Source organism: Myotis myotis, unplaced genomic scaffold, assembly GCF_014108235.1.
Source record: "Myotis myotis isolate mMyoMyo1 unplaced genomic scaffold, mMyoMyo1.p scaffold_m19_p_7, whole genome shotgun sequence".
Classification (NCBI taxonomy): domain Eukaryota; kingdom Metazoa; phylum Chordata; class Mammalia; order Chiroptera; family Vespertilionidae; genus Myotis; species Myotis myotis.
The window spans coordinates 31349053-31374125 of NW_023416379.1; the positions used below are offsets into that span (position 1 = coordinate 31349053).

Sequence of the window (25073 nt, forward strand, 5' to 3'; positions counted from 1 at the left end):
GATAAAGGCAGCGCTGTGTGAGTCTAAGGCTTGTAATCTTTTTGCCACATCACTCTACCTTTAGCTAATCCTAAAATTAGGCAAGGTTTCTGGCAGTGTTCTCAATGTCATTTCAAAGGCACTGTAAGAGACTATTTGGGAGAGAATACTGTAAGATACCCTAAATAATTCTCCACATATCTCCTCCTTTCATGTAAATGTGAAGTTCTACATTTAGAGCGTGCCTTGTGGGGCCAATTGGATTCTCCCTGTTAAAATCCAACAGCTCTTGGAAAGATAAATCATCTAAGTAATTGTCAGCAATTAAATAACGAATTTATTAGATTTCTTCCAAGCTTCCATTAGGCGGGAGCAAGTTTAGGTAAACATGTGAGTGAGATGGATGGAATGATGGAAGGTCTGGGCACGTGGAAGGTTTCCAGGTGCTGAGCACCTTAGGAAGTAATACCAGGAGGATCCAGTGGATCTGAGATTCAGAACAGAACTTCCCTATGGTTATAATGCTGCATTCCACTGGAAACTGGGCTCTGTAAAGGATCAGATTTGGAAGGGAAACCTCCCTTCCGGCAAAGGGCCAACTGCATTTTAGATACCCCAGAAATATGCGTTTTCTCTTCCTCTCTCTATTTGTAAATTATTCAAAATATTAGGACACAAGGTTAGCTTGTTTTTTTTTTCTTTCTCCATCTTTAATTGTATATTTAAGTCATGGGCTTTCCCCTGGGTGTCTTTTCAAGGATTATTTCTTCATGCTTGAAATTGATCATCTTCTGTGATCAATTTCTGTTTCAATCAACTCCCTCTGCTTCCATCTCCTGTCACAACACCGTCCAAGCTTTTGGATCCTCCTGTAATTATTTTAGCTAATCATCATGTAACATGAACCGGATGCATTGAGAGGATGTTGTCAAGTTGTAATTTACAGCATGAGGAATATTCCAAATAAATGCCAGCGTGCTGGCAGGCAGGGACCGGGGTCAGGAGAAAAGAGCAGTGTTCATTAACACATACAGCAAAGGCGGAGGCCTCTCTTTAGTAAGACAGTACTTTTCCCTTGGTATCTATCAGTGTGTTTTTTTTTTTCTTCCCCCTCTGGCTTTTGGGATTTTTAAAAAACATGTTTTCATACCAAAAAATTGTGAGCTTTTCAGGTTTTGCATGCTAATGAAGTGTGAACTGATTTCTCCTCTTCTAAGAGCAAATGAGGAAGTTGAAATAAAATCTTAGGAAAGTAATTTATGGGGAAAAGATATTCTAAAGCTGGCATTGCATTTAAGCCTTCATTGGAAGTACCTACATAAGATTTAATGATGTAATATGGAGTAAAACATACAAATTAAAGGACATGGGGAAAAGGAAACCATTCTTAGTGAACATTCACAGCAGATGCTATAACCATGAGTTTAAAATGGAAAAGAATTGGAGGTGTAGATTAGTATCATTGATCGGTAGAGTGAGTGTGAACCATCACCCCCCAGTTAACACATACATGGATATTGCTCAGACAGCTACTCTGAAGAACATTCGGGTGTGTCTCAGCAGCCAGGAAAATAAGAACCCTCTGGTAGCCAAAAGTCAGAACAGCCAGGAGATGAAACTGTAGGTAGGTTTTGTTCACCTGGAAAAGTAGGAGGAAAACTTCCTTCACTCAGTCTCCCCTCTCCCTGTAGGGGACTGCTATTTATAGACATTGCCAGAATCTGGATGTGAAGAAGCCACTAGCTACCCTGTGAGCATTTGCACATTGAAAGCAGGAAGAAAAGCCAATAAAGGACATTAGTTGTGTAGATAAAGAACTAGGCCAGATACAGCCAATAGGTTTCAGAAACCAACTAAGGTAGCTTCCTGGAGTTCTAGGCTGAGGAGGATTCTGAGTCTGAATCCAGTTTCGAAGGAATTCCAGGATGGATTAGGTAGGGGCCTTGGGAGAAGGGGGAAAAGAGCTGAGGAAGAGAAATATGTGTTCGTTAATTGTCATCAATTTGTTTGGATCAAGAGCAAAGAGCAAGAAATAGTGCCTCTCACCTTCTAGCTTGGGAGGTTGAAACCTCATCACAGATACTGCAGAAAACCATCCCACTTTGCAGAATCAGCACAGCAGAGTCAGACCTTCATGAGTTACAATTTACCTGGAGTCGATAGCAGCATGCAGAGAAGATTGAGAAATGCCAGAACATTTTCAGTGCTGAGGGGTAAATGGCATTGCCAGCACAAAGATGTTCTCCCGCTTTCTTATGATCATAGAAATAACCAGAGTATTGTAGGGCAGTCATAGAAATACACATATGACTGATACATTGATATTGTCTTACATATATGCCTTTGTTCCACCTGTGAAATAGTTTCTTACATACCTTATGATTATAAATCCCCACAAGAAGCCCATGATCCTTAAGAAATTTAGTGACAATCCTAAGTGGTTTAACCTAAGGTAGAAATAAATGTTAGAAAAGCTATTCCAGCTCATGCATCGCAATGCCAAGTCCTGACCTGTTTCCATCACACTGGGGAGTGCTCTCCACTGCCCACAGTGGAAGTTGCTGAAGTCTGGCTCCCAGAACACACTCAGGCTGGAGAGATGATTTCTAAATGCAGATTTTGCTGTTGTGTAGCATTGCAGCTTTTGAAATTACTGAAATCAACTGGCATCACTTATTTGGATTCAGAAATGCTTCTCCTAACCAGGGACAAGACCCGTTTAAATGTCAATGTGCAAGATGATAAATCCCCAACATCCTTGCTAATTAAAGATGCATTTCTCAGAGTTCTTGCTCTAATCGCACCTAAAAGAGACTCCAAACTTTGTAAAATTCACCTCTTTCAATCCAGTGTAATGAAAATGGCAATTGAATGTAAAAAGGAAAATTGGAATAAAAGTAGTTAAGTCAAGGAGTTAATGTTCTCCAGACATGCTACTTGTTCAAACAATGATGTAGGGCATAATGATTTAAAGGAGATGATCAACTCAGCACACAGAAATATTATTTTGGAAAACACACATAGAGAAAGCCTAAGAATACTGTGTTCTTTAGAAAATATGGACAATACACAGAAATTGAGAATGGGATACACATTTTTTAAAATCAATGGAAACATTACAAATAAACTGAAATATCAACAGTAGCTGGTGTTAGGACAGGAGATGATTTCAGCCTTTATTTCCCTCCTCTTTGTTAGTATAGATTTACCAAATTTCTTTACTTTGTACATTATGTCCATATTCTCCAAGACACACATGTTGTTTTCTTTGTAGGTATGACATCATGAATCTGCAGTACACTGAAGCTAATCGCTATGACTATGTACACGTGGGAACCTGGCACGAGGGGGTGTTGAACATTGATGACTACAAGATCCAGATGAACAAGAGTGGGATGGTACGGTCTGTGTGCAGCGAGCCTTGCTTAAAGGGTCAAATTAAGGTAAGCCAGCCACAAATGCATTCTCAGACGCTGTTCACAAGGAGGCCCCCTGCCTGGATATAAATAAAAAATGCACAGATATTTTTCTTAGACAAGACTATCCAGGAAGCATGGACCAGGCTTACTGCTTTTGTGCTTGTGGTTAGCTAAAATTGAAAAGATAAAGGAAGATTAGGAAATGGAATAGGAAAACCATTTAAATATTTGGAATAGTCTTTAATTGAATCACAATGATGACACAGGATTTTAAAATGCAATATGGAAAGCAGGGGGGTGCATGATCGATTTGAAAACTGAAACAGATGTAAAAGTGGAAACCAAAACAAATGATACTGCTTAGTTGTAGTTCTAGCTATTGTTAAAGAAAGCAGGAGCTGAACATTGCTAAATAAGCACATAACTAAAATAAAAGAAGTTGAATGAGGTAACACAGAAGTACTGCTGATCATTTCTCCACCAAGTTCTTCCTTTGCTTTTCCTGAAACCAGTATTTTCTAGCCGAGAGAGTCCTCACTTTCTATTATCAGATGCCTTTTCCCCAACTTGTAAGTAACCATGATATGACTCCATACATAAAACTAGAGTAAATAAACATTAAATAATGAGCATTTAGCCAGATGTGCTAGAGAGAATTCTCAGTGAAGAAGACAGTGCTCTCTGTATCCCGTGCTGTTTAAAACCAATCTGGGTAATGCACTCGGAGATGGAGTGTGGGGGCATGATTGTGAGCTGGCAAAGGTATTGATTAAATGACCTAACAGGTCTTTCTATCTCTAATTTTCTGTGATCCATCTCTGGGAGCAAACAGGCTGTCACATAAATGTCGCCCTGCACAGCTGGAGCTGGAGTAGGTGCCCTGTGTGGTTCTGACCCTCTCATCATGAGCCATGGCCATCCTGCTGTGCCATTCTCATGAGCTGTGCACCACCCACGCAGTGGTGAGGAACACTCAGGTGTCTAGGGAAAGAGGCGACTCATGCAGAAGTGTTGGTGTGGAAACTGGGAAAGCCTTATCTCTGCTGATCAAAGAAGATAGAGATTTGCCACCTGCAACATCTTTTGGCAGCTGTCCTGATGGACTCAACCTCCCACTGACACCAGCCACTTCGAAGATGAAACAGATTTCTTAGACAAATCATCCTAGCTTTCAGTATCTTGTGCTTTCTCTGCAATATGATGATGAAAGGATTTAATAATTGTCATGACAACTCACCAATCAGAATTGACTTCATTTTAGTGCTGTGACGGGGTCCTGGAGGCCACCCACCACACCCATGGGGAGATTTGAGCGAGGAGTCCTATAACGCTCACATAGCGTGGGGTATTGAGGAGGCTTAAAGATACCATTAGTTTCCTCTCAGTGCTTACGTGTTTCAGTTGTGTAAACACAGTCACTGTGTATGAGCTGAACATCAGCACTGCTTCTCCCCAAGAATACATTTCTGATTCTTGTCCCGATGAAATTCTTTCACATGAGACTAGTGAAGTGAATCTGAGGTGGCACATAAAACGTGGAGAGTACATCTGTAAGTGAACAGCAAGTGTTCTGCACATATGATACTCTCCCTTACCAAGCCTGCTGTGGCTTTCCATGGTGTAGGGAAGGGCAGGAAAGAGGGGAGAAGGGACAGGAGGCAAAGGAAGGGAAAGTGAAAAGAAGAAAAGAGATGGGTGAGGTCAGGGACTAACGTTTATCAAGCTTATACTTGTACAAATACAATAATGCTTTACAGGCATCATCATTCCAATTACCCCTTGAAACAACTCTTTAAAAGCAGGTATCATCACCCCCATTTTACAAATGAGGAATCTGAGGTGCAGAGGGGTTGATTCACTTGCTCCAAGCTTTCTCAGTAGAAGTGCCAGAGCTGGGCTTGGTGCCAACCCAAAGCTCTTATACCCTACAGCCATATGTTGTCCTACTATCTTTCATTATATGAACCGATATGTTTCCTACAAATGCAAATTTTGATTGCTAAGCCTTATTTTCTCAATTCACACTAAAATTATAAGCAGAGGCCCACATTTAAAATGCCGGAGGAACAGAATCTAGAACTAAGGTGGTAGGGAGAATTTGTTAGAAATGGCAGCAGGCAGAGAAATCACGGGAAAGGACCCTGCAGATTGCTTTCACTGCCCTTCTATTCTTGTTTTCCCCTACTCTCCTCTTTGTTTCCCCTCTTAAATTTGTCTTTGGATTCTTTACTACAAGTTGATGGTTTGGGGACTGGAAGTTTGGACGTGGAGAGTGGAGAAAAATCACTACTTCCTACGAATCTCATCTGACCAATCTGACAGAATTTTGGAGACATTAGGGGAACATGGAATATATCATAAATGTTTCCTCATTGCACATGCCATATTGTCATGTAGTAAAGTACACCTTATGCATGTGGAGAAAAGCCCAGTTACACATATCTTACAATCTATAAACTTCAGAATTGGGTTAACTATTTTTCCCTGAACCATTTAAAAGGCGAGGTACAAATATTATGAAGCTTCGTACTTTCACACTTCAAATTATGCTTTCTAAGAATAAGAACAATTCTCTCATAGCCAAAAGACTGGCTAAGAAAATTATCAATAACGTCATCCATTGTAACTGTCCCAAAACATCTCAACGTTCTCTTTTTGTGAATCAAAGAATACTATTCATTTAAATTGTTCATAGTTAATATAACCATTTTGGCAACCAGTGAAACAACAATGTGGTTCCTCCATGATGCAATATTTTCTAAACTCTGCAGTAGGGTGGCAGGTTTTCAATACAAATTGTCCATAAAAATATTTTTTAAAATCCTTATCTGAGAAGCCTATGATTACATAATGATGATGTGATCTGTCCCAGCTGCTAAAAAACATACTGGCTAAAATTTTGAAAAAAGTAGAAGACAAATTTTTTTTTTGGTATTATGCTGTGCATGTGTAAACAGAAAGTTACTGTACTTTCTTTGGATGAGGAGGAAACTTTTCAAACACTGGTTATAATGAGAAGTTTCATGGAATTATCATTAATTTATCCATAGCCACTCATAATACCTACATCTTCACTTCTCATGCTTTGATCTCTTGGTTACTGAACTTTTTGGTGATCATCTTACCTTGTACCCAGCCTGCCCACCACTTTCAGGGACAGGTCTCCATAGGAGCTCCCGCTGAATCACATAATAGTGGGCAGAGCAGGAGCACACATGGTTGCTGTGTGTTGGAGGTGGTCGCAGTAGAAACAGAGCCCATTTACTTTTCTTAGTAAACGTTTTGAAGTATAACATTCGTACAGAAAAGTAGAGGAGGAAGACAATTGTATGAGTATACAAGGTACTCATCCTACCTGGTCTTTACTCTAGCCATTCCCACTGCCTAGAACACTCTGCCACCAGATATATTCAGGGCATACTCTCTTTCCCTCTCTCACATCTTTATTCAAATGGCATTGTCTTGGTGAGGCCTTACTTGACCACAATATGCAAAATTGCAACCTCTATTCCAGGTATCTCTCTATCAGAACAGGGACCAAGGTGAGGCAAATGAGGTACCTAGGGCACAGACTTTTAAGGAGGCACCCACTCTCAAGGTCCTGCAAGTGCAGGGTGGGTCGTTGCTCAACATGGAGGGCGCATGCCTCTTTAAATGTGGTCCCTAGGCACTGCACTTACATCATTTTGGTGCCTGTCCTGAACCCTATACCTCTTTTTGCTGCTCTTTTCTCAAAGCCCTTCTCTAGAATGATAGCCCCTCAAGGATGGGGATATTATCTGTTTTGTTCACTGGTTATTTCTAGTTTTCACATAGTTCCTGGCACATTGTAGGCACTCTAAACACACATTGCAAATCAGAATGTTCAGAGTGGGCTGGGGTCGTGCACCTATGACATGAGGCCATAATGTCTCAAAAGAGATTTTATTCCAGGCACCTGGGTGCAGGTGGGCTGATACCGACAAAGGCATCAGCAAAGAGAGCAGGGAGGGGGAAAGGTTTTTATTAATTTTTGCTGGCTGCAAGTCATTCCTGCTGATGTAAGGGTCCGGTTCATGCTTGGTTCCTCCCAGTGTCAGATGGCTAGTGGTTATCTGAGCTATGCAGTGCTTAAGGTTGCAAGCTTTCAGCAAAATATCTGCTAAGCACAATAAGTTTTTCTCATCCCCATTTTATTCTCTTTAGCCCTTTCACAAATGAATGAATGAATGATTAAATGTATGTTCTCTGTGTAAGCATTTCATTCCTCCTTCTAGCAGTGTACTTAATGCAGTATGTTAGGTTTTGAGCTTTTTAACTTCAATGATCAGGTCTTTTCATTTATTTGTTCTTATGCATAGCACTGTATCTGGCATACTGGGCCACTGAATAAAAGGTTTTTGCCAACCTCTGAGATATAATTTTGGTTCTCAGCATAACATGTCGTCACTCTGCCAGCCATTATTACACTAAGAAGAGCCTAACTCTTGGAAATAACTGGAGATAACGTGACTGAGATTTGCACAAGGTATTGATCCCTTCTGCAGCTGTTTTCTAGCTGAAAAATGCACATAATTAACTTTACCCCATGGAGTATAATTTTGTGTCATTCTGTACAGAACTACTCATGCATAGCTGGTTCAGTATATGTCTATACTTGTGATCGTTTTGTATTCCTATAACATTTTATTACATTTTTTCTATAATAAATGTAGGATTTCCCTAAGTTGATATTCTTATTTAGTTCTTACAACACTCTCTTCAATTACCTTTTCTTTTTATTCTCTTTGAATTATTTATTTCCATTTCTTCTCTTTATGTCATATTCTATATTATGTCCTTCTTTTCTTTTATATACATTATTGAGTAATTAATATGTGCCCAGAACTATGCCAGCACTCTGAATGCACAGGAAACTTAAGCACAACTTCTTCTTCGAGGAACTCATGGTGTAGCTGGAGAAAAACATACCAGCAATTAAAATTGATCATTGTCCGAGCTCTCATGGAGGGTGCTGTGGGGACACAGGAGGGCAGGGCTACCTTCTCTCTTGCAGCTGGTTCTTCTACAGTCTTAATTGAGTAGATGCAATTCCTTTATCCTTCTTAGTCTCTCAGGTATTTCCTTTCTGAAGAAATATTTTCTGATTTCCTTTAACTTATAGTTACTTTTCCTTCATTATATTCTCTTGATGCTGTTTTCTTTCCTCCTTTTTCTAAATAAAACCTTAATTTTAAAAAATCCATTACAAATCACTTCAGAGATTTAGTCATACAGTGAATACTTGGTTTCCTATGGCATAAATACTTCAAGACTCCTGCAGTGTATATGGCATTGAATCATAGCATTGTGTGCAGCAGCAGGTCTCCTGATCTCACTAACAATAAGTACAGCACCATGTACACATGAAGGGAAAAGAAGCAACAGATCCTCTCTCTGCCTCACTAAGCATTGGTCCTTCCAAGGCAGTTTCCATGAAACATCAAGACTTTTATCATGACTTAGAGCTGTCATAGGAAGTGTTTTCCTGTGAAAAAAATATGAAAAAATATTATTCATTTATTGAATGTATACCGTATGCAAAAAAAATCAATGAGTATTATGGATATAAAAATAATGAAGAATATTCATGATTTGGAGAGATTAAAACATAAATTAAGCATAATAACTTGAGAATTTAAAAAATGTATCTGAAGAGAAACATATCTACCATATAGACATGAAATAGAGGACAAAAGCTAACTTGTGGTAACCAAGATACCAACTATATTTTAATTATTAGAAAATTTCAAGTAAGGTAATGTTTCAAAGGGTTTATTGCTCTAGAAATACTTGCTGCAACTTTTGATGTTATGCCTATTCTAGAAAGTAGTGACATAGATAAACTGTAGGAGGAAAGATGACATTTGAAATAGAAAAAGGTAATAATAGTCATTCTTCTATTAAAATATAGTTATTTGTTTTCTATATATTTCTATGTTAGAGCTGGTGGTTAAAACACACACACACACACACACACACACACACACACACACACACACACACTATTTTTCCCCTCTATCTCTTTCCCTCCTTAAAGTATATTCTCTATACAGCAACCAGAATAATCCTTCTGAAAAGAAAGTCAGATGAATTACAAATTTGATAATGTATCTACTCTACTTGAAATCTCCCTCCAAAACAAATAAAGCAAACCGAGTTATGTGGACATTAATGAGGACATATGCGGGGGTTGGCATGGAGAATGTCCTTCAGGGCAGAATTATGTAAGAAATTAATAAGGTTGGGTGCAGAAACAAGGATCAAGGACAAAGTGAATGCCTGACCAAAGAGCAGGCATTATATTTCAAAAGTGTTGGATTAAGGAGGCACTAAAATTCCTTAAGTGGCTTAACTATATATTTTTTAAAAGATTCAATTTGACACTCATTCATTGGCTGCCTACTGTGCGTTCTTGGTTCAGTTCTGTACCTTGATGACTTTGATCTAAAAACAATGGAAGTCCCTTTCTTTGAGGAGTACACAGTCCATACAGATGATCTGGTCAACTGTGTATACCATTCTAGAGTGAGAAGAGATTGGAGACCTATTACATGGTTAGGCAACAGGGACCGAAATTCAGGTGTAAAGTTATAAAATCTCAGTCTAGAATGTGGCTGAAAATAGAAAATAAAAATTCCATATTATAGACATTATTTGGCAAAATTACATATACTTGGTAGCTGAATAAAAGAGTAGTAAAAGTTACTCCATTTAAGAAGCTTCATTTTTAATTATTTATTAAAGGTATAAGCTAATCACTTATTCACTCATTTATTCAGTCATTCAAACCCTAAGTTATAATATTTTCCATGTGCTAGCTACCCCTAGGATCTACCTTTATAGTCATCTTGTATAAATAAGTTTGTTTAGCATTATCATCTTTGGATTTGTCTAATTAGTAGTATTAATTTTATAGTGAGAGAAAAAGATAGCACTGATTGAAGAGATATACAGTATTTTGTGGTGGTTCTTAATGTACTTTTAATAGTAAGTAAGATTTAAAAGCAACATTAATTTATTAATTAATTTTTCTTCTATAATTTAGAAAATTTTGTCATCTGTAATGTAAATTCCCCATACTTCTTTTGAGTGTAGGTATGAATTTTTCAAAAAGACTTAATTTGATTATCCTTTCCAAAGTTATTTGAATGTAAAAGAAGGAGAAGGAAACCTTTACTTTTTCTGAAAATATACTGTCATTTGATTTTTTAAATGTAATTCTAAAATAGTGGTATGAAATTCAACCTGATCTGAGAAAATATAATTTTATTTTTACAAAGGCTACAGTTTGCATGACTTTGAGGGATGCCAATATTTGCAGTTTAATTTTTTATTTTACATATGAAAACGTGATAATGTTTTATGTGTTGGGCAGAGACTTTGCTTCTAGTCATGATGGACTAGCAGAGTCCAGACTTTGCTTTGTGCTGTAAACAATTGAAAACTTGACACAATATATGAAATAATTGTGTTCCCGTGTTGAGGAGCTGCACATGACCTTGATTTCAGAGGGGAGACAAACAAGGTGAACCTTAAAATCATTCAGGCATTCTGCCTGGAGGCAATTTCCTGGTTGTTGTTCACTGAGAGAGAACACAAACAGAGTTTAGCCATCTTGCTAATTTAAGACAGAAACTCGAAGTTTCAGAAGGCCAAGGCAGCTAGAATTTGTAATGCAGAGTAAGGGGGAGGAAAGATCTATGCAGAAGAAGTCCCAGAAGTTGGCTGCGAATTCCCTTGAGTATTTGATGGAATGCCGATTTGAACATGAGTAGGATAAAATTCAAAAAGTCCAAGTAGCCCTAGCTGTTTTTGCTCAGTGGATAGCATTGGCCTGCAGACTGGGGGGTCCTGGGTTTGATTCTGGTCAAGGGCATGTGCCCAGGCTGCCGGCTAGATCCTCAGTAGGAGGCGTGCAGGAAGCAGCTGATCAATGATTCTCTCTCATCATTGATGTTTTTCTCTCTCTCTCTCTCTCCCTTCCTCTCTGAAACCAATAAAAATATATTTTTTAAAAATTCTGGATAAAGAATAATTACTGGGTAGCTGGATTGTAAAGCTCACATGGAGCCAGAAATTGTTCCAGTCTTCACAAGCCAGAGTGGAAACACCTTATTGAATGCACAAGAAATTAAGTAGAGACCCCAGAGGGGCCACACCTTAATAATGAGACCAAACTATTCATAAAATAGAGACTATTTTACACTTTCCCTAAAAGATTAAAAACATGACTCAAACTGAGCCACAAGTCATTTAGCTGCCTGCCAGAAGGAAGGACAGTACTTCTTCAAGAAAAAATCTCCAGTGCTCTACACCTTGTGTGTGACCACACATGGTCATCATCTAGTCAATAAACTTCAGATATATGACAAAGTGAGAAAAAGTGAGACATAACCAGAAGGAAAATCCAGCAACAGCAGCACTCCCAGAAATTACACTGATGAAGAAATTAGCAGTCAAAAATATTAAAATATCTACTTAAAGTACATACTAAAGAATTTAAAACAAAACATGAATATCATGGGAAGGCAAGTAAAAATATTAAAACATTACAAAATGGGACTTATACAATGAAAACTAAAATATATAAGAAATAATAATTCAATGAATGGGGTTAACAGATAGGTATTAGACATTATAGAAGTAAATATCAATAGTTAAAAACATAGCAACAGGAAATAGGCAAATGAGGCACACAGAGGGAAAACAAAGTTAAATAAATAAACAGATGCTCAGTGACTTGCAGAATACAGTCAAGAGGTATATTACAAGCACAATTAGAGACTCAGGAGACAGGCTAGAGAAAATCATTAAAGAAATAATTACTTGAAAAATATTCAAATGTAATGAAAATGTAAACTCTATTTCATGAACCTCAACAAATCCCAAAGAATTTGAACACATAATGAAATTGCTAGAAACTAGTGATAAAAAAGAAAATCTTAAAATCAGCCACAATAAAAAGTTCTGTTACAGACATAAAACAAACTCAGAATTACAGCTGACTTCTCATCAGAAACCATATACAAGGCAAGAAAGGAATGACATGTTTAAAGTGTTAAAAGAAAAAAAATATTTTAATGTAGAATTCTATTTCCAAGGACAATGGAATGGCAGAAAGTGCTAAAAGAACTTTTTTTTAAAAAAAACAACCTGCCAATTTAAACTTTCCTACCAAGTGGAAATATTTTTTTTTCAAAAATTAAGCCAAAATGAAGACTTGTCAAATGAATAAAGATCATAATTCTTACACCAGCACTACAATAAATGTTAAGAAATGTTCTTCAGAATGAAGAAAATTATAGGGGATAGAAAATTGGGTCTATACAAAGGACTTAAAAGCACCAGATGTTAAAATATATTTATTGGGTAAATATCCTATCTAATAAAAGAGTAATATGCAAATTAACCGTCACTCCATCACTCCACAACAGAGATGGTGGCGCCCATAGCGGCCGGGACAGGACGCTGGCGACGTCACCCCGGCAGTGTGAGCCCAGCAGGTGAGCATGGCCTGTGGGCAGCACCCAGCAGGGCCTGCTTGGCCATCGCCATGGTGTGGAGCAGGCAGGCCCCACAGAGAGCAGAGAATCACGGGGAGCAGGCCCAAGCTGTCAGTAGGACATCCTCTGAGGGCTCCTGGATTGGAGAGGGTGCAGGTCATGCTGAGCCCTCCCCCCACCCTGCACGGATTTCATGCACTGAGCCTCTAGTAAAATATAATAATTTTTTTCTTTTTCCAAAAGTGCATTTCAAAGATGATTGTTTAAAGCAAAAATAAATTTCATAGGGGATTATAAAATACATGTAAGTAAAATGTACTAAAACAATACCCAATAAGAGGGGGAGATGGAAGAATATTGTAGGGGTCTTACAATGTAAATGAATGGGTATAATACTATTTGAATGTAGGCTGTGATAAGTTAGTGGTGCATATTTTCAATCCTACAACAGCCACAAAAGCAACACAGAGGTTTAGCAAGTATGCCAATTTTAGAGATAAAATGAAGTGCTAAAAAAATTCTCAATCCAAAAGAAGGCAGAATAAAAGGAAAAGGAAACATAGGACAGATGGAATAGATAGAAAAAAGAGATGATTGATGCATATCCAATCACACCAATGATTTTAATAAATGACACATTAATAGGAAGGCAGAAATTGTCAGACTGGAGATGAAAGCAATATCTAATCATATGCTGTTTACAAGAAGCTCGCTTTAAATGCAGTGTGTTTTGATGTTTATTTTGTATTGTGTAAGTGAAAAAGTGCTTACCAAACAATTTGAAAATGGGAGAAAGTTTAAACTGCTCAGATAATGAGCAATTCTTCAGTAATTTTGGGCTAGTCATTTTTCTTCCAACAATTTATGTAACCTTTTGAATTCACTAGAGCAAATAGCAAGACCAATAACTGGGCTATACTTTCTTAGCCATCAGTCCGTTTTTATCTATATAAAATTTCTCAGACTTTCATAATTATAATAAGCATTCCATAACACCTCAGTTTTTATGATTTAATGAGTTTTTATTATATAGAAACTTTTTTGTTTAAATATTACTTGTTCTTTCAGAGAAGAAAGCTCTATCTTTACTTTCTGAGAATAATTAATACCTATTAATATAAATAAGAATAAAATTCACCTGTTTTATTATTAACTCTGTAAAAGATAATGTAGTCAATTATCTTTATTAAAGAAATTATTATTGAGAAACTTCCAAATCCAGCATGAAATGAATTGAAATTCACATTTGAACTCTAAGGTAACCAGGTATGTTTTAATCCATGTACTTAATTGTCTCCAGCATATAGAATTTTTTTTTAAAGTTACCTTTTTATTGCAGTATGAAAACAAGTCATCTGAAATAGCAGACTTTCTGGAGAAACCTTCTTTAGGCATGTGAAATATTGCTATGTTACAGGTTATACGGAAAGGAGAAGTGAGCTGCTGCTGGATTTGCACAGCCTGTAAAGAGAATGAATATGTGCAAGACGAGTTCACCTGCAAAGCCTGTGACTTGGGGTGGTGGCCCAATGCAGATCTCACAGGTAGGAGCTGTTGTACTTGTAAACCTTGTCTCTGGTGATTGGCCCTTTCACAATGTTTAAAATGTGAGCGATCAGCTCATGACCTGTTTGATGTTCATTTACAGTATGCACTCTCTAAGGCTCATGCAAAGAGTATACACAGACCTCTTATAAATTTTCCATGATCTATGTTAAAAGGAAAGTTTATTTAAACCTAAATTTAAAAATGTATTGACAGTGAATCCTAGTATGCCAGTTGTTTAGTTTCTTTTTAAAAATTTCATTTGAAGATATTTGTAATCACTTGAATTTATATTTGAACTTCTTTCCTATAGATACAAAGATAAGTGAAATATAGTCCTAGCCATGTTTTGCTTAAAATCTATTAGGGGAGGGAGAGGGTAAGGGGGAGAGATCAACTAAAGGACTTGTATGCATGCATATAAGCCAAACCAATGGACACGGACAGCAGGGGGATGAGAGTATGAGTGGGAGGTGGAGGGGAGGTTGGGGGTTAATGGGAAATGAGGACACATTTGTAATACCTTAACCAATAAAGAAATTTAAAAAAATCTATTAGGAAAAAAACATGTAAAAATATAAAATATAGCCCAGCTGACTTGGCACAGTGGTTGAACTTTGACATATGAACCAGGAAGCCACAGTTTAACTCACGGTCAGGGCACAAGTCCAGGTTGCGGGTTTGATCCCCAGTGTGGGGCATGTAGGAAGCAGCTGATTAATGATTCTCTCTCATCACTGATGTTTCTATCTCTTCTTCTCCCCTCCTCTCTGAAATCAATAAAGACATATTTAAAAAAAAATCCTCCTTGACTATAAGTAGATGAATATTAATATAATTATCCTTTTAAAGAATTTAATCCATCATATATATAAAAGTCACTTTAACATTCAAATGAGTTGAGCCAGCAATAGCTCAGACTGTCTTTATCTTACAATAGCCAAGTGTTTCATATATACAAATATCCATATTTTTCCAATCTTTTCTTTAGGATATTTTAGAATATACATTTCTCACACTAATTTATACTTAGTGTTAAATGCCATCTGTTGTTTCTGCATCTTTTAGTCTTATACATGAATGGAAAATGAGATCTCATTTGCCACTTATTTTGTGCCATGTCAGGCTCAGAGCAAGGGTGCAGTACAGGACAATGTGTTGTTGGTTGTTGCCATGGTAGCAGTAATTGTTCAAAAAGAAAACCCACAGGCAGAGAATCCCCAAAATCACTAGAAATACTCAGAGGAGTAAATGCATTGCTTTTAAGTAGGTATTTTATTTTCATGGGTAGATCTTTTTTACTGAATTTCAGTTAAAATTGATAAACTATTCTTTTCTGAGAAATGGTGCTTTTTTAAATTGAAGAGAAAGTTTCTTAAGATATGTTTAAAATACTTTTGTGAGATAGCTGCTTTCCATATGTGCTCCAAAGACTCTAATATTAATGGATGAAAGCATGTTTATAAGTGAGTTTTTATTTTTATTAGCATATGTTTTTTGGCTATGAAGAAAAATTGGTATATTTCTTAGAGGATGTGATTTCTGAAGCTGTTAATAAGTTTGTCATATTTCTTTTTTGGAAAAAATGCACATTTAAATTTTACACTTTATTTTTTTATGATGCATAAACAGGGATCTATTCTGCCATAATATATAACTTCACAATAGTTTAACAATTCATGGGACAATTATATATAATCTAATGCTACTTATTTCTTTTAAAAAGTAAAATAGTATAAGAGAATTCCTCTTATACTACACTAAATTTAATCATTAAAAAATAGAAAATACTAAATTAAAGCCCTGGCTGAGTAGGTCAGTTGGTTAGACCATTGTCCCGATATGCCAAGGTTGAGGTTGAGGGTTCAGTCCCCAGTCAGGGCAAATATAGGAATCAATCAATGAATGTATAACTAAGTGGAACAACAAATCAATATCTCTCTTTCTTCCTCTCTCTCTCTCTAAAAGTCAATGAATGAAAAATTTTAAAAGACAATACTAAAGTATCAAAATTAACTAATATTAACCATTTTTGTTCATTAAAGTAGTTGCAGTGCTCTCTCATACTATCTACTTATTTATTTATTTAATTTTATACATACACAATCATCTGCTTTATACCCGTCTTTTTTTTTCTCTCTCTTTTTTTTTTTAGCAACTGGGGTCATATGAATGAATTAAATAAGGTTTATATCCTGGGGGATGAGCTTCATATGAAATTAGACATGTAAACAGTTATATAAATCCTACAATAAGAATATGTGCAAAATATCATATTAACATAGAATAAAAAAAGGGATTATTTTTTCCAGGGAAGAGAAAAGCCTTCACAGGGGAAGGAACATTTGAGTTGAACAGTGAATACTAAATAGGCACTTCATATTAATGTAATAACATTAAAGAAAGCATTTGGATGAAACCTTATGTAATCATGAAGTGTTATTGTAAATGTTATTAAATGCCCAAGACACTTTGGATAGAATAATTGTGGCCTTTCTTCACTTCTTGATTCATATTGTTTTCTTTGCCTAAATGAAAAGAAGTCCAATATTAAATTTTAGCTTCCTCCAATGCATTTGGATCTTACAGGTGAGCCAATACTTGGTTCAAAAATTAGGAATAATCCCTGGTCCTCAGATCAGAGTTATTACCACTTCTCTTGGATTTTGCTCAGAAATTTGTAGTTTACTTGAAGGAAACTGACTTGTCCGATGGCTCTGGATTGTCTGAGATGACTCTAACCATGGAAACTGTCAGGTTTTTAAGTTTCCAGGACTTTAAATACGTTTTGCACAACTCCCGTAATGACTTCTCCTTTTGGATGAGGCTCAGGTAGGCTCAGAATACCTTTCACCCATGTTGAAGGTAACCTCCACCCCTTCTAGTCTTGGGATTCCCAAATACACTTGGAGGTTGGATAATTCTTCTCTTGAAACCTCACAATAAGACAAAAGTGCTTCATGGACCGTGCATTGTTCATCATGGCAATCAGATGGCACCAGGACAAATGGAGCTCTGGCCAGTGTGGGCCCTAACAGTGCAGGAGGGGAGATCCTGAAGGAGAGAGCCTGCCTAAATTGAAGCCTGCCAATTGAATTTCCAGAGTCTTAGGAGGAGAAAATTCTCCAAGTCATGTTTCCTGGCCTTGCTCAGGAAGCCTTATACTCAGGAAGCCATTACGTAAGGTTTTCAGATGAACTTCTGAGGTGACAATTTTTAAAAGTCCAAATCAGATGCATCTGGGCCAGCAGCAGTGTTTATTTGAATTTTGATCTTGGAGCACCAACCTCTGGGTGCATGAATGCCAGCAGGCACCCTTCCCTTTTTAGGTAGTTTTTTTCAGATGCTTCATCTTCTCAATTGAGCCTCCTGTCATGCTAGTTCTCTGCTATGAACATTTTAACATTGATGCCACAATGCAGAGTGATGCCTGTAGATGGATCCAAGTGATCCTCTCACCTACTCACCTACCTACCTGCCTGCCTGTGTGAATTCTTAATGTGATGATAAAACTGTGGGGAAATGTTCACGTTTGAAGTACCTTAGACAAATGCCTGAATGAAGCTAATTGAGAGGGGTGGTCATTGTGTTGTGCCGCAGTCTGGGAGGGTACAAGTTGGTCATAGCCAAATTCTGTCAGAATGATGGGTCTTGTTTTGGCATTCTGATTACATTGCAGATTACCAAGAGAAGGGAATGGTGGGGCACTGATAGTGACCTTTGACTCATCTCGCTTTATGTTTTTTAACTTGAATTTTACTTGATTAGATTTCAAAGTAATCTTGGCATTCAAATGGAAGGACCCTGAGGTGAGGGTTGTAGGAGGGGGAGGGCACAGCTTGACATTGATACTAGGAGGGGTGGGAGTGAAGAAATGGAAAGGGGTGGTTAGTTATATTGCAGAGGATGCGGGTGGTAGGGAATGTGGGTTGTAGAGAATTCTCTGGAGAAAATATCATGGGCCAGAACTCTGGAGAATTTAATAGAACTTGCGGGCAAATACAAGTTAATAGTAAATTGTTAATGCTAGTTGAATTGTTGCTTGGAAGCACAAAAGTTCCTTGGATATATTCTAAAGCACTTAGGACTCTCAGTGCAAGGGAAAAAAGCAAAATTATTTTGCTTTGCTGCAAGGTGGGAAAGACTGAAAAGGTGTAACTGAAAACCTGAGTATCAGTCATTTGAAAGATGGGTCTCACAAACTTGTATCAGCAGGGTCCTAACATCCTTCACTGCTTTGCAAGCTTCTTAAGTGGTGTATCTGAAACTGTGAAGATGAGTCATCGAAAAGACTAAATGCTCAAATTATGGACTTTTAAAGTATTTAAATTTGAGCCCAGCCAGCTTGGGTTAGTGGTTGAGCTTTGACCTATGAACCAGTAGGTCACATCTTAATTCAAGGTTAGTGCACATGCCCGGGTTGTGGGCTCTATCTCCTGTGTGGGGCATGCAGGAGGCAGCTGATCAATGATTCTCTCTCATCATTGACATTACTATCTCTCTCTCCCTCTCCCTTCCTCTCTGAAATCAATAAAAATATATAAAAGATTAAAAAAGATAAACTACTGGTATTTAAATTTGAGATTTTGGTATACACTTAAGATGAGTTTAGATATATGCTTTTGAGTTACTCTTCTTGGGTTACAACTTGTTTTTATTCACTGTGATTTTGTGATTGAAAATTCTGAGCAAAGTGCAAAACAAGGATTTCTAAAGGAATTTTTATGTTACATCATGCCTTATAAACACATCACTTGTATTTTCTTTGTGGCAAGTATTAATAGCAACAACAGTTTTTGCTTAATATTATCATTTCAAAGTCATTTGAACAAGGAGAATCAAATAACCTTTTGTGGTCACTGTAAAATGACTGTAATATTTGGTAGCAAACAATCCATGTACCAAGTTAGAGGTTAGCATCCATCATATTTTTAGTTTAAAAGTTTTGCTTTTTAAGTGATCCAGTACTAGAGGGGAAACTATCAGCCAAAATCAGTTTGGGGATAGGATCAAAATGGGGTGTGATCTGACTGTAAAAATGTAGGGAAGGATCTGAAAACCCTTTATGATATCACTTGTTTCTACTGCAGTGGTTCTCAACCTTGGCTGCACATTAGAATCACCTGAGAATCTTCTTAAAATCCTGATTTCTGGGCCCCATCCTCCAGAAATTCTGTTTCTTTGTTATGGGGTGGGGCCCCAGTAATCAGGATTTGAAAAAGATTCCCAGGTGATTCTAATGTGCAGCCAAGGTTGAGAACCAATGATCTACTGAATTGGTAAAGTAATACCAGTGGCTTTTTTTTTTTTAAATCATGGCCCTCTTCCCCTTAAATTTCACTTTAGAAATTTTAAATCCACAGTACATTTTGCCCTTGGGCTTTTGCTGTCGTCTGGTGTGTTGTTTTTTTAAAATGTTTTAAAACATGTGAGTCTGATTGTTCCATTCTTAATCAGTGACTTGGGCATGGCACAATTACTATCCTTGAGATTTAAAGAGTATTAGTTATGCACATATGGGAAAATAGGTTGGGATGTTGTTGTGCCATTGAAACTGTAAAAATAGGTGGTGAGAAGTATTTGTATGTTGCTCTGTTTGGTAAGAACTAGTACTGTTGCCTCATGTACGTGACTAATCCTTTTTCTTTCTCATTATCCTATATAATAAAAGGCTAATATGCAAACTGGTCATTATGATGCACACTGACCACCAGGAGGAAGATGCTCAATGCAGGAGCTTCCCCCTGGTGGTCAGTGTGTTCCTACAGGGGGAGCACCACTCAGCCAGAAGCCAGGCTCATGGCTGGCGAGTGCCTTTGTGGCAGCACTAAGGACTCCTCGGGGGATGTCCACCTGCCAGCTTAGGCCCAGGGAGCAGGCCTAAGCCAGCAGGCAGACATCCCCCAAGGGGTCCTGGACTGTGAGAGGGTGCAGGCTGGGCTGAGGGGCCCTCCACCCCCTAGTGCATGAATGTTGTGCACCAGGCCTCTAGTAGCACAAATAAAGGTTTGAATTCTAAACTCAGAAAAAGAAAAAAGAAACTCAGATTAAAATCACTAAGGGATTTAACCTCCAGCAATATTAAGGTTCCTTTTCATTTGTCCAGAGAGTTTGGAATAAATTGTTTGTTGTTTTATGTGAGGCCCTTGTGTAAAGATTTCTAGTCAGAGCAGTCTGTTTAGCATGATCATCTCTAAAACATTTCTATTATATATTTTTAGATGTTTTTATAGTACCTTTTTACTGCAGAGCTCAATAATTGCTTTCTGAATGCAATTATTTTACATAGTATCAATGTATAAAAAGTGACATTATTTTAAATTTTTAAAAAGTATCTGAAGACTTTTTTATAAAAAGTTCCTATCTTATGTTAAATAAGTGAATTATTCTGAAAGCATCCCAGCTATTAGTTTATATATATGTTATTTTCTTTTAACAATTTGTTATGCCACAGGGGGGGCACAATTTATTTCTTAGAAAAGTTTAGATTGTGGTAGTATTGCATTTTGTAATACTTATTAGACTATTTATTATATATTAAGTCTGGTAGTTTTCCTTTTTATTTTTAGTATAAGAACAATAGTACTGGGTTGTTTAAAATTCATTTCTGGGTAGGGGCACTTCTTAAGTGACATAAACACAACCCTGAGATTTTTCTACATTGATTAAGATATGTGAATATTATATCAGTGGATAGTAATATGGGAAGAAGAAGAAACAATTCATAATTAGCTAATTAACTAGTAGAAAATGTTGGCTGTTTTAATAGGGTTTTATTACTTATGATAACACTTAAACAAACTTGTACAAAACCTAAACATATTTTGACCAATTCAGTTTATGCCTGCAGTTGTCCTTATGCATTGGCTATTGAATTAAGAAATTGATTTTAATGGGCAAATTGGTTATCTATTGCTGTATCACTTCAAAACTTAGTAGCTTACAACAAACACACATTCATTATCTCACAGTTTCTATGGGTCAGGGATATGGACATAGTTTAGCTGGCTTTTCTGCTTCATGATCTTTCACAGGCCTAAAATCAAGGTGTCAGCAAGGGATAGGGTCTAATCTGAAGGATAGACTTCCAATCCCACTTGTGTGGTAATTGTGAGAATGTAATCCTCAAAGGTTGTTGGACTAGAGTTTCAGTGTTTTCCTGGTTGTTGGATGGGGACTAATCTCGGTTCCTTGCAACATGGCAGGAGAGTCGGTTACCCAGATGAAAATCATTATCTTATTTGTTGCTTTACCTAAAGATCCACAATTACATTAATTTCTAGTTTATTTACTTTGATATTCTATCTAAATGTCTAGTCACATATAGAATATCTATGAGTCAGTAATTATGTGTTTTAACATTTTTCTCTGGTTTGATTCCCCTAATTCAGGTTTGAGCCCACTTATAGGAAGAGAAGATTAGTCCTTCTCTCAGTTGTTGAGCCCACCCCAGAATTATTTGAAGGTTTCCTAAAGCCTGTCTTCAATCTTTATTTAGTTTATAACTTTGAATCTTTACCAAAGAAGAGCTTCTGAAATTGCCTTATGTAATGCATTTTTATTTTTAAAATTTTACACCACTGTGTTATTTAAATCTTCTCTTTTCTAATCTGCTGCCTTTAAACATTTTCCTCCATGAGGCTAACAATTAATTGAATTAGTTGGTATATATCTATAGAGTGTAACAATAAATATCTAATAAAATTCCTGAATTTTGCAGAAAATATTTTGCCTGTAGCTCTAAAATTTAGGAAAACCATTAATTATAGCTCTTAAATTGGCTCAGGGTTTTAATTCAACTTCCACAGGTATGACTTGTGTTCTCCAAATTTAAAATATAATATTCTTTTCTAATGAAAACTTTGATGTCAGAACAGTTCATTAAAAAAAACATCAGGTAAAGTTACATAGAAAACGAGAAATGCAGAGAGGGTTGCTTTCAAAAGGTTACCTAGGCTTTGACAAAGACTACATTGGAATTTAAATTTTATTTAGCAACTTCAGTATGCCAATTAAGAAGCTGAATATTAACTATTTAGTATTTTATTTCCTAATTTGTCTACAAAACCTTTCATATATTTTAATTTATTGTGTCATATCAAAAGTTCTCCCTAATGATCATTGTTATTATAAAGATTCTATTTAATCATCTTTCTAAATTTTCTGATGCTGGTATTTAAAAAAAAAGGATCATCTTTTACAGACTCATCAAGGAAATTAGAAGATTTAAAATTAAAATGTGACTTTTTATAGGAAGCAGAAGTTCTTCCAAGAAGAGGATGAGACCTTCATAGACAAACCCTGACAGACAAGAAAGAGGCCACTAAGATCAGTCAAGAGATTGTGCTTGCGAATAGTTGGCACTCACTTGTTAAATGTGCATCTGCTCCTGATTGGGTGTTTATCAGAAACAAGTGCTGATACCGATTGGATGGCACCTAAAAACATGGTCACCATGGTCACCGAGGGGTGGTGGTGTTGATTAACTGAACAGGTTACCATGCCTACAGAACAATGTCTTCTAAATTTGTGGAAATATTTTTATTCTCACAATTTGGGAAATACAGGCATAGACCAAACACAAAATTCTGTTAAGGAGTTGTCTCCAGGACCTGAGACATTTTTCTCTCAGTGTGAAATTAAAAAAAGACTTTATTTTCCATCTCGAAGGAAAAGATTAGCCAGGCATTTAGGAACACAGCTCTGTCTCTCTTTTCAAGAGATGGGTGAAGGGAGATTTCATTCTTCCTTGGTATGTCTGGTAGAGGCTGATAACTAAGAGGCTCCTAATTGCCACATACAGATCAGACATAAATAATGAGGTGAGACTTGAAATAAATAATATGATATGTGACAAATAGGACAATGTGGATTCTTCTAAAAAATTGAAGTGAAATTATTGTTTAAAACACTGTGCTGGCCAAGAAAAAAAAATGTCTGTAAGCTGGACTTGCTTCTAGGCCAGTGATGGTGAACCTTTTGAGCTCGGCATGTCAGCATTTTGAAAAACCCTAACTTAACTCTGGTGCCGTGTCACATATAGAAATTTTTTGATATTTGCAACCATAGTAAAAACAAAGACTTATATTTTTGATATTTATTTTATATTTAAATGCCATTTAACAAAGAAAAATCAACCAAAAAAATGAGTTTGCGTGTCACCTTTGACATGCGTGTCATAGGTTCGCCATCACTGTCTAGGCAACAACTACATGAAAATAAAAATTGTATTAGTTTATTTCTTACTAACTTATCTAACACATTCTCACCATTTAACCCCCACTGAAAACATAGTCTTTCTCTTTCTAAAAGTGTAGAACCAAGTTTCACCGATAGAGTGTCATTCATTTATAATGCTGGTATTAGGTAAAGAGGATCATTTTTATAGATTCAAGTATGTCATATTAGGATTGTAATGCAATTAGGTTTAAGAACATAACTGTCCAGAGAAAACAATAATGTATTTTTATTTGTGTAATAGTGAAGCATTTTTAAAAGCATTAAGATAACATAAATCATGGAAGATGTGAATTTAGCTATGCCTCTAGTAACTAGAAAGCACTGTTATCATTGATCAGTAGAAATCTTAGATTCAATTTAAATCTACTTTTCCCCTCACAGGCTGTGAACCTATCCCTGTCCGCTACCTGGAATGGAGCAATATAGAATCCATCATAGCTATCGCCTTCTCCTGCCTGGGCATCCTTGTCACCATGTTTGTCACTCTCATCTTCGTGCTGTACCGGGACACACCAGTGGTCAAATCTTCCAGTCGAGAGCTCTGCTACATTATCCTAGCTGGCATCTTCCTGGGTTACGTGTGCCCTTTCACTCTCATTGCCAAACCTACCACCACGTCCTGCTACCTCCAGCGCCTCTTGGTTGGCCTCTCCTCTGCCATGTGCTACTCTGCTTTAGTGACCAAAACCAATCGCATTGCACGCATCCTAGCTGGCAGCAAGAAGAAGATCTGCACCCGGAAGCCCAGGTTCATGAGTGCCTGGGCCCAGGTGATCATTGCCTCAATTCTGATTAGTGTGCAGCTAACCCTGGTGGTAACACTGATCATCATGGAGCCCCCCATGCCCATTCTGTCATACCCAAGTATCAAGGAAGTCTACCTTATCTGCAATACCAGCAACCTGGGTGTGGTGGCCCCTGTGGGCTACAATGGACTCCTCATCATGAGCTGTACCTATTATGCCTTCAAGACACGCAACGTGCCCGCCAACTTCAATGAGGCCAAGTATATCGCCTTCACCATGTACACCACCTGCATCATCTGGCTGGCTTTTGTGCCCATTTACTTTGGAAGCAACTACAAGATCATCACTACCTGCTTTGCAGTGAGCCTCAGTGTAACGGTGGCCCTGGGGTGCATGTTCACTCCCAAGATGTACATCATTATTGCCAAGCCGGAGAGGAACGTCCGCAGTGCCTTCACCACCTCTGATGTAGTCCGCATGCATGTTGGCGATGGCAAGCTGCCCTGCCGCTCCAACACTTTCCTCAACATTTTCCGAAGAAAGAAACCAGGGGCAGGGAATGCCAAGTGAGTAATCTGATCGGGTTTGCTCGCTCTCTCTTTCTCTCTCATTTTCTTTTT

The 25073-nt window shown here is 37.3% G+C and overlaps 1 protein-coding gene across 3 annotated transcripts in view; it reads left to right on the top strand.

The window, feature by feature from the left end:
- The window catches only part of GRM1 (glutamate metabotropic receptor 1), a 313303-nt gene that overhangs the window by 251729 nt on the left and 36501 nt on the right, over nucleotides 1-25073 (top strand). For all 3 annotated transcript variants that reach the window (XM_036318276.1, XM_036318278.1, XM_036318277.1), the window contains 3 exons: nucleotides 3254-3422; nucleotides 14340-14466; nucleotides 24089-25019. In XM_036318276.1, coding sequence (XP_036174169.1) covers nucleotides 3254-3422; nucleotides 14340-14466; nucleotides 24089-25019 — 1227 coding nt within the window. The remainder of the gene's footprint in view (nucleotides 1-3253; nucleotides 3423-14339; nucleotides 14467-24088; nucleotides 25020-25073) is intronic.